General features: G+C 38.4%; 1 protein-coding gene across 1 annotated transcript; it reads left to right on the forward strand.

Annotated features, from left to right (window-relative positions):
• Positions 1 to 8,697, forward strand: LOC140136592 (uncharacterized). Its single transcript, XM_072158277.1, has 5 exons — positions 1 to 148; positions 2,566 to 2,791; positions 3,898 to 4,032; positions 4,600 to 4,781; positions 6,931 to 8,697. Exons 1-5 carry the CDS (start codon positions 11 to 13, stop codon positions 8,572 to 8,574), a joined length of 2,325 nt encoding a protein of 774 aa, XP_072014378.1. The 5' UTR covers positions 1 to 10; the 3' UTR covers positions 8,575 to 8,697.
• The last annotated feature ends 1,621 nt before the right edge of the window (positions 8,698 to 10,318 follow it).

The following is a 10,318-nucleotide window of genomic DNA, read 5'->3' on the forward strand; positions in this document are numbered from 1 at the left end:
CGTAGTGTATATGCAATCACGATGTGGCCAAACAGTTGTATCTCATGGCGAGCGAATCTACTCCCAGATGGGCCATCAGTACCAACCCAACGTCAACTGTTCCGTGACAATCAAAGGATATTACAAGGGACAGAAAATGTTCTTAAGGGTAAGTATACTGTACGCCCACTCTTTCTTATTTCTACAGTCTCGTTAAAAAAGGCTGGATAAAGGAGGCTGGAGAAATAAGAAAGTGGGGGCATACAACTATGAACAGACACGAAGGACAGCGTCAATTTATCTCACATGATTGATGCAAAAGGGATCAAGAAAACCCCCAGAAGATACTCATCATAAATTGTTGACAAAGGCAACAGTGTGTGCCGAAACGTGCACAAGTAAGTGCGTTTTCTGGATCAGACATAACGAACGAACCTTGTTTACTGAAGAGTTTAATAATTGTTAGATTGTTTGCTTGCATAACCAATTTTGATAGATGGATCGTCGGTCGAAAAAAAAAACCCATTTTTTTTTTCTTTTGGAATTGGCATTTGTTGGTGGTGCGTCGCACCCCGTACCCCTGGCTTTTGCCAACATTCACACTTGGTTCTATATAGAATTCGCCTCGTTATGACCGGGGCTCGATCTGAAGCTTCAATTCTTCAGTAGACTTCGGTTGTATATATAAATGCGCTTTTATAAATGCGCACGTGACCAGATGGCCAGCGCCATATTTGCATTACATCACTGTCAATCACTGAAATGGCGACCATTGAAGGAGTGGCTACAGTTGTAACCTTGTTTCGTGGCTAGCACTGGCAAGGAACATTGGCTGGAGGTTCGATGCTATAAATTTGCAAGGATAAATCATGGATATCAAAGGATCATGATTATTGCACAGCACCCCCCATGTACAAACATAACTAATGTTTATTTATGTATTTATTTATTTATTTATTTATTTATTTATTTATTTATTTATTTATTTATTTATTTATGCGACGAAAAACGAAAACCCTGTTCTATTTTGAACAAATTAGGAAACAAATTTTTCCTGTACAAATGAATGCCGACACCAAATTTCGGAAATTTCAAGACAATTTTTTTTTGTATTTTCTCAAATTGAAATTTATTTACAGATTTTTGTGATTTTTTGGGTTATTTAAATATTTTTATAAAAAATACCAACCGACCGACCGACCCTACTTGAAAGGTCCGTTCGCCCGTAGAACAGGGTTTCTCTCTTTCTCCTTACTTATAATTTTATAAATATTATTTGTCCCCCCCCTCTTCTCCCAAAACCACCCCTCCCCCCTTTTACACTCATAAATTAATTGTTGTTTTTTTTGCTAACTTTCCCCTTCCGTGTAAAGTAAAACTTTATAAGCCGGTTGAATCAAACTGAACAAAATTGACGTATACAATTACAATATAATACCATGACAATAATGTGTATGGCGAGATCTAACTTACTAGCTGAATAAACCTCAAACCATGCATCACATACGTGATTGTACGTCAAATTGTCATATAACGTATGAGCGTGATGTATAGTATACGAGTCTTCCTCAACATCTTCCAGTCGGGATGATTAGATCATGTACAGTCATCTACGTGTTTATACTCTAAATTGTACGTCAAAGGGTGACAAAGGGTGTACAGATTACCGATTTAGCATGGGGGACACAAAAAGGTGCTTAAAAACACATTTTGAATTTGTTTTTTGTCCATTTTCGAGCGAATGAGTAAGTTAGAGTTGAGGAGGTCGGGCGGGGACATCTAGCCTATTAGTTTGAGAGGGTCATTATACCGAAAAGGGCTAAAATTATAGTTTCCTCAATTTACGTTATAATTAGAGTTAAAATTAGGGTCAGAGTTATGTTCATTGGCGGCGCTACGGGGGGGGGATACTTATCTTGACTCCCAAATAAATAAATCCATGACCCCTTCCTTCCGAAGAAAATGACAGCCCCCTAAGTTCCCTACGTGCAAACATTATCAAATAACAGCATCGGCAGCTACCCAGTTCTGACCTTAATGCCAGTAAGAATCACATTTCGTCATCGATATGGCCAATTGCCACGCCCATTTAGCACGGAAATAATGAAATATAACTTTTTAAATCAGCTATATCTAGCTTTTCCGTCATAAATTTTTTTTTTCCGTAATGGAAAATCCAAATAAAGAGTTTATGTTTCGGGTCAAATTATTTTGCCCTTTGCAATGAATGCCACTATTTTGCAAAACCAATTTTCCTTGTAACCTGTCATTTTCGCCTATACTTTTGCGTGTGGAATTTGTGCACATCCAGGTATGGCGACTTGTAGATGTCACGTGCGCATTTATAAATGCGCATTTATATATATACCCGAAGTCCACTGTTCTTGTCACCGATAGATCTACGTCACTTTGCTAAGCAATATCAAGTGAAGCGCGTAACTAGGGCTTACACGGTAGATTTTAGGGTAGAAATAAATTTAGGATAAGACTAAAGGACGAAATAGTAAATTCTTGTAATAATACAGCAATAACATTGGCAAACGACCAAAAATAACCATTTTTAGAATCCGCATCCAATCTTTACAGATAGAAGATATAGATATACGAGGTAACGCAGATTGCTACGGAGACTATCTAGAGATTTACGATGATACGTCAAAACCTACGAAGAAGCCACATCTCATGTGTGGACAAGGAAGACGCATTACGACGCGGATAACGTCACGAGGTGACGCGATGCGTCTTGTTTTCATCACCGATGGCGCCACAAATGGAAGAGGTTTTAGAGCAGTTATTACAGCTCTTTTTCCAGGTGAATACTATACTATAATGAAAGACAGAGATAAAAAGGCTAGTTCGCATCTGACGTCAGGGCAAAGGTGCGCCGTGATTGGTTGCCGACTTGTGCAGTACGGCATTTTCTGTCTAGTTGTCAGAATTTCAGACGCGAACAAGTCTTTTTATTTCTGTCTTTCATTATAGGATATCAAACATGCTCATCGATCTGTCATGGCACAGTTCCTTGACCTCAATACGCTTGTACATTCACATAATGACCTTGTGTTGGTTATTGAATGGAGATCACTGAACTATGCCATTGGAAATGAGACCAATTGCGATCTGCTACCACGAAATGAGAATAAAGTCTCAAGTTGGTAGTTTCGAAATGCCCTGGCTGCTGCGTTGGTGTTCTTTGTTTCTTAAAGTAGTTTGTCTGTACACCCTTTGTGAATGGGGGCACAATGGGCATTCTCGAAGGACTTACTACTGGCTTGTACAGATGCGCGGCAAACAATGAACATCAACTCAGGCAGTCAGGATGTTTTGAAACTACTAATTTGCGACTTAACGCTCATTTCATCGTAGCAGGTCACATTTGGGCTCATCGTGTATTGAGCTGAAAATCTATTAGGGGGCCTATATCATCAAAAAAGTTACCGTTTGAGGTATCAGGAACGTGAGTTGTGATTTTCTCAAATATTATTATTTTCCGTAATTCTGAAGAGAAGGGTGGATTTCCTGCGACATCACTTTGATATGGTAAATTAAATTGAATTAAAAAGAAATCAGATGAACTGTAGAACATAGAGCATAATATTGAATTCCTTAAATATGAAAAGCAAAATCTCGAAAAACTCGTATTGTGACAAAAAGCACATATTTGCGTGTCCTTAATGAACGAACTTCAATGTAAGAACAATTCAAACCAATAATAATAATAATAAACCATGATAACATTATTTGAACAACAGTTCATGAGAAATGTCTAGTGTACTATTATTAAGTTATTCAAATTGTTTACTGAAATGGTACGATCTGGTTAGTTGCAGTACATTGTTCTGATCTTTAAAACCCATTTTTCTACACTACACCCCTCCAATAAATAGCTGTCCCACATGTTTTTATATCTTGCTACAGATAAGAAGTGTAAAGATTTTCGTAAGTTCCGTTGTGCCAATGGTCGTTGTATATCTTCTATGCTGACATGTGATTCTGTAAATCACTGCGGGGATGAGTCGGATGAGAAACCTAACGCATGTTCACATCACAAAGGTAGGTTTCGGAGCGATTAATTATATATATTAATCTTTTTTTCTATTGTTTAAACTTATTCACAGATAATACAAAAAAAAAATGTGTCAAATTCCTAAACATCAATGTTCAAAATTGATTCACTATCCATCAGTAGATGGGATGAGTGTTGACTATTCAACTTCGGGCAGATACGCCCACCACCACGTAAATCTGGTTACGACGTAATTTGGTCACACATGTAAACTTCTCATAATACTAATAGCAAAGCGTAAAAGTTACTGTACATCATCGATTTCAACATAAATCTAACACCAGTGATACATTATTACAATGATACTTTATAAGCGAACAGGTTCAACCATTAGATAAGCAAAAACCCTTGTTCGTTGCGTCACCGACTGCCGACCATTGTTCATCATAAAAAAGAAATCTATATTTGAATGTTTTTCAGAGCAAATATTAACAAAATAAAATGACAATTACCGACCAACCCAGTATGGGAATTTCATTGGGCCCGGCAAAAAGAACATAATTATATTATGGTTCGAAATTTAAAATTTAAACTTCTACTAAATTTTTCAACAGTCAACGAATATAGGAACACGTACCGTAAGGCTGGCGATTTGAACGTGGTCATCCCGGAACTGATCTTCATCTGCATCGGTACTTTTCTCGTATTCATGTTTTTCTACTTTTGTATTCCGCAAGTCTTCACTCATATCTTGTTGATGAGAACAAAATGGGCCAAGTTACAGGATGATCAAGAGGTATGTTTCTGATGCTGGTTTCTTACTGTCATGACGCTTGCCGTAGCGACGTGACGCACGCGCATTGCAGAAAAACGGACACAATCAAGGTTTGTCATTGGCTTATACGTCATGCCGCTGGCCGCTACATCACAGTGTCATCGCCCCGATATCTTCATGGCAGAAATCGCCATGGTAGGTTGAATCCACCGCCACGCATGGCCATTTTGTTCCGATCGACCTTTGAGACGCATAATGAGCCGAGGGACATCCGACTAAGGCTACTGACAATAGCCTGGTAATTGACCTCTCTGTGTGTGAGAGAGCATATACATGTATACTCCATGATGAGGTCAATTGTCATATGCTTTTAGACTGCCTCCACGGGAGTGAGTGCAGCTAGCCTACGCTGCGCTATAGTTCGGCACATATAAAATAAGAATATATTTGTCAGTTTTTGAGTTCAAGATGCACGCTTCTTTCTCAAGACGCTAGCTAACGACTATCATATCCGTTGAACACATACCGTAAAACCTCGTCTATAAGCATATAGAGTGTTTTTGATGAAAGCTAAATTAATACGAGGCTGTTGTTAATATGCCAATACAATAGATGAGTTTTACAATAGTACTTATTTGTATATGCTTTTAGCGGTAATTTATTTGATTAGGTTAGCTTTCATCAAAAACACTCTATATGCTTGTAGACGAGGTTTTACGGTATATTCAAGTGCAAGGAACAAAATCTGGCTTCTTTAGACTAAATCAATTACGGGAGATATTCATCATTTTCTACCCCGGTATCCAAAGATTTCAATCGTCTGAATATCAAATCGTGCATAGCACTTTCACGTGTATCGATCCCGGGTATTCATTTCAGTGTCTCTGCTGTATAATGTAATTATTAACCGGGCGATGTCGGTGTGTGGATGCCTGCCCCTGTCGGACTTTCATGCCGGTTGCACAGCGGCAAGTAACATGACGTGCCAGCCAATGAAATCTTTGATTGTGTCTGTTGGAAATCATCACGAATAGTAATTATAGCCAATGATCATATCGATTGATGTGTCTATTATAATAATAGGGTATATTGTTGATCCATTGATTATCCTTTTCTGATGCATTGTGGGATAGAAAAGGGGCAAATTAGCGATCGATTTGCCCCCTTTTCTATCCCACAATGCACCAGAAAAGGATAATCAATGGATCAGCAATATACCCTATAGCCAATTATTTATAATCTAGGATTATAATTAATACAGCCACGCATCAATAACAGAGGGGACGAGGTTGATATAAAACACAGTCAAATTAAAAAGTCGCCACTAGTTCCATCCCGATGTCTGATGAGTTTATGGCAAAATAATTTATATAATAATTTTCTATACACTTTCCTTCGAAGATTGATACCAAATTTGATATCAAAAGTTTAATCATCGTGAGCATAGGAACCGTTGTTTGGAAATTCGTGCACTTTTAAAAATGACATAGGGAGTGGAGCTAGCGTGAGTGCCAGGATTACGTCGCCTGAATAGCTGACAGGTTAAAGGTTTACCCATGCATGTCAAAATGCAAATCAAATACCCCGCTCTTTTAATTGTGCGCAGGCAAGTTAAGCTGATACAATGCATTGGATTTTGCGTGGTCAATTCGTAATTTGTCATTTTTAAAATTGCACGAATTTCCAAACAACGGTTCCTATGCTTACGATGATTAAACTTTTGATATCAAATTTGGTATCAACCTTTGCAGTCTGACGTCATCTGTCGATCAAACTCGAACACGGTTTGTTTACAAATGTCATGACGATGACTTGCTGAACGCGGCGGTATAACCAGGCGCCTTATTGTTAATTTTGCACCATCAAACATGCAAACCATCTCAAAAGTTAGGTCTTTGTAGTAGGAAACTTTCTTTTGCGAAGGCACCATGTCAACAATGCCTAAAAGTACGCAATTTTTCGCCATTTGCTGCTATTCCTTTTCTCCGATCAGCACCAGATAAATCGGCCTTCCTTTTACGCGCTATTGACTTGTGTAAACCAATCAAGGATCATAATTGACAGTGACATCAGACGCGATAGAATATTTTTATCTCTGTCTTTGATAATAACAGCTATTTTAGATGGGACCTGCTTGCCCTAATCCCTCGACTTCTTCATCTTTTGACAGATCGAATCAGGATCTATTGCCAGTTCTAATCCGTTGTCATCCGCCAAGTCCTTAAGAGCACGACCCTCTGATGCCGCCTTTCTCCCAGTCAACTGGGAAATCAAAATGGGAGAGTTACTAAACGCAGGTGGTACTTATGGCGACACATTTTCGATGCTTAAAAACTCGTCTTCAAGAGGCAACGACGATCGAGATAAAGTCATCGCAGATGAGGTAGCATCTGGAAGGAAAGTAAAAGTTGGCAGATTTGTGGTGCAGAAATCGATCAAAGAAGAAGAAAATGAAAGTGATCGTAGTCAAGCAAGTGTTGACGGAGGACTATCCTCAGATGAAGGGAAACAGATGAGTTGGGTGCAAAGAAGAGAGAAACACATCAGAAAGAGTATTCAAAAAGAGAACGTTTTTGGAAATCAAACATCATCTTCTGATCAAAGTTCTGCTGGTGGCAGTATTTCTGATTGCGATAGAATCTGCTATGAAGAGAAGGAAGCGTTGTTAAATAAACATACCTCGAAACCATTGCCAAGACAACACAAAAATGCCTCTAAACATCTACCAGAGAGAAAGAGAGTGCCCTCACGGGCGTTGCCTGACTGGGATTTCGATTCAGATGATGAAGAAGCCGCAGCTGCCTCGAACGTTCTAGTAAGGCCTAGGTCAGTGACCATGCCCTTTTTACCGACCAATCAAACTGCTCCGTTTGAATGGGATTTTTCCGATGACAGTGACACATCATCCACAACTAGTATCACTGACGTCATACCATTCCAAGACTCACAGCGGCCGGATGATATACGAGATGAATCGGCATCTAGGCATGCTGCTCGTAGCGTAGGGAGGTTTGCCGTCCAAACAATAAGCACACCTGAGATGGGAAGGAGACAACCGTCATCACCATCATATGAGCAGGAGCAAAACCCACAACTTGATCAGCATATTAAAAATGTTGCCGCAAAAGAAAAGATATCTCCTCCTACCAAAGCACTTGTAGGGAAATTTACCGTACAAGAAGTTGGAGAAAATGAGGCGAACGTCATTCAAAACACCGGGACTTCATACAATGTACAGAAACACGATGGAATTAATGTAAGCAGTCAAGACAAAGAACAAACAAAGGGTCGATTTGTTGTTCAGAATGTTGATGTGAATGTCACCACAGGTGATCAGCAACAACAAAGTAAAAAAGGACGATTCACAGTACAAAAAGTAGAAGCGACCGATCCAAATAAAAAGACGTCAATTGATAACACTGGCAGCACTGGGAGATTCAAGGTAACGAAAGTCAATACAGATCTGAACAATTTAAATGTTGACCACTCTGACACACCAAATGTGGCCCACTCTGTCGGAAGATTTAACATTCAGAAGGTAACAACGCCTGAAATGGACACAAACAATCATCCACATAATGTCAAAACAAATAGTGAGTCAATTCCGCGAAATAGACCGGGTACAGGTCGTTTTGTCGTACAAAAAGTTGAATATAATGATGACTCGTTGAAACAATGGGATTATCCAAGAGATGATGATGAGCATAAGACTAAACAAATATTAAATAACGTGCAATCACAGACTGCGTATGAAGATGCCACCAGTGGTCGTAGTGTTAATGAGGTTGGAGGTTATTTAGAGACGGCATTATAAAGGTGGTTTTTGTCATTAATGGTCAATCTGATCAATCTGATTCAATCTTTTTAAATACCAATTCCTTATGGATCATTCATAGCTATATAAATGAAAGGAAGGTGTAAAAAATGTTGTCTTCTTTCCTACAGTTTGAGACCATGCTATTGTGCAACTCCAAAATTGCTTGCTTGAACATTTGCTCATCTTAAAGTCTCATTCAGTGATCCCAGCGCAAGTGTAAAAAAAAAATAAAATTGTTTATAAATTGATTAAGAGTGAAGGATAAGTCATTCAGGTTGTCGTTTGGCATTTTTGAAATAAAATGCTTGGAAAAAATGATAAAAACAGCAGTATTAACGAAGTTGAAAACTCATTCAAATACATGTAGCTAATTTATATACCGTCAGTATACAGTATTATTAATTATTTCATTATTGTAATAATGTTATCATTAAAAATATTTAAATACAAAATAACCATGTTTTTGGGGGGGTTTGTTTTTATTTTAGTAAAACATTTTAAATTATATTTTTTACACACAAAAACCAATCGTTCTGAATTTTCCCGATAGGTCAGAGGAGGGCAGAGTGTCCCAAAACTGCAAAAATTGCCCCACAATGCATTGCAAACTTCCACTGCCGATTTAGCTTATTGACCGACCCTCGCAGTTGGATAAGGAAGTGTTGTTTCAAAGGGCTCATAATTGTCGCAGTGTCGATACTCGTGACGATCTCTGCTGTGTGGTAGTATTACATAGCGTACATACTCTTGTGTCGTTAATGATACCAAGATGAAGTCTCTTCTGGTGCTTCTTGCCTTCGTGATATGCGGAGTAACAGGTAATTAAGACCATGGAAGTTTGATTATAATATATAACTTTTACTATAATTCTTGTCATTAAACTCACGACACATGGCGTTTGATTATTCAATGGTAATATGTTCCATTCAATGGTTAAGGAACAACTCAAAAGTTCGATGAAGTCCTGTTCGTTAGTGGGGAGGCCGGAGGGGTCAAAAAGTCCGATTACATTGGTAAAAAAAGTAGTTAAAACATTAGTAAAAGTTGATCTTTTTAAAGGATTTGAATATATACGGTAGTTTTCAAATTCAAGTATTTTCTGACGTTCAACATTGACGTTCCACAGTGGCTACTTCAAAATGGTTTTAAATCAAATTATTTGGCTGAAAAAGCCCATATCAAACATGAAAAGAAATGTAAATATAAACAAAAGAGAAAATCTTGAGAGAAGTTCTGAAGGCAAGGTCGAAACAAATTCAAACTTATTACTGAATATGTTCATCAGGACTGGCATTGAAATATAACAGCAGATCATTCTTATTTCTAGTCTACTTCTATATAGTACTCACTGTGGAAGTTTTGAAGTCTACTAGACTCCCTTTTGTACACTATTGTAGATCAGGAAGCAATGCACCACCACGAACAGAGACGAGGGCAATACAATCGCAGTCATGTTTTTGACGATCTCCTTGGAATAAAGCTGGCAACCGCGTTGCTGAACAACCAGCTTCAGTGGTAAACAGAGGATCGTCACAGCAAGAATAGTGTAGAAAAAGGAGTCTGGTAGACTTCGAAACGGGTGACTGACAGCGACTGTTTAAATAAGAATATTATAATCTGCTATAAAATTGAAACTTATTTCATCAGTTTTGTACTCAACATAAAATGCAAGGTGATGCAGTGAGTGGGTCCAGATACAAGTATTTAAAAGACAGTTAGCCCGCTAGCGCGGGCTTGCTTG

This window comes from Amphiura filiformis, chromosome 16 (assembly GCF_039555335.1).
Source record: "Amphiura filiformis chromosome 16, Afil_fr2py, whole genome shotgun sequence".
Classification (NCBI taxonomy): domain Eukaryota; kingdom Metazoa; phylum Echinodermata; class Ophiuroidea; order Amphilepidida; family Amphiuridae; genus Amphiura; species Amphiura filiformis.

Excerpts from the sequence above, each read along its gene's own strand:
- LOC140136592 (XM_072158277.1), top strand. The coding sequence starts at position 11 with ATGCAATCACGATGTGGCCAAACAGTTGTATCTCATGGCGAGCGAATC. Across the intron at positions 2,792-3,897 it reads TATTACAGCTCTTTTTCCAG|ATAAGAAGTGTAAAGATTTT; the intron begins GTGAATACTATA and ends ATCTTGCTACAG. Across the intron at positions 4,033-4,599 it reads CGCATGTTCACATCACAAAG|TCAACGAATATAGGAACACG; the intron begins GTAGGTTTCGGA and ends ATTTTTCAACAG.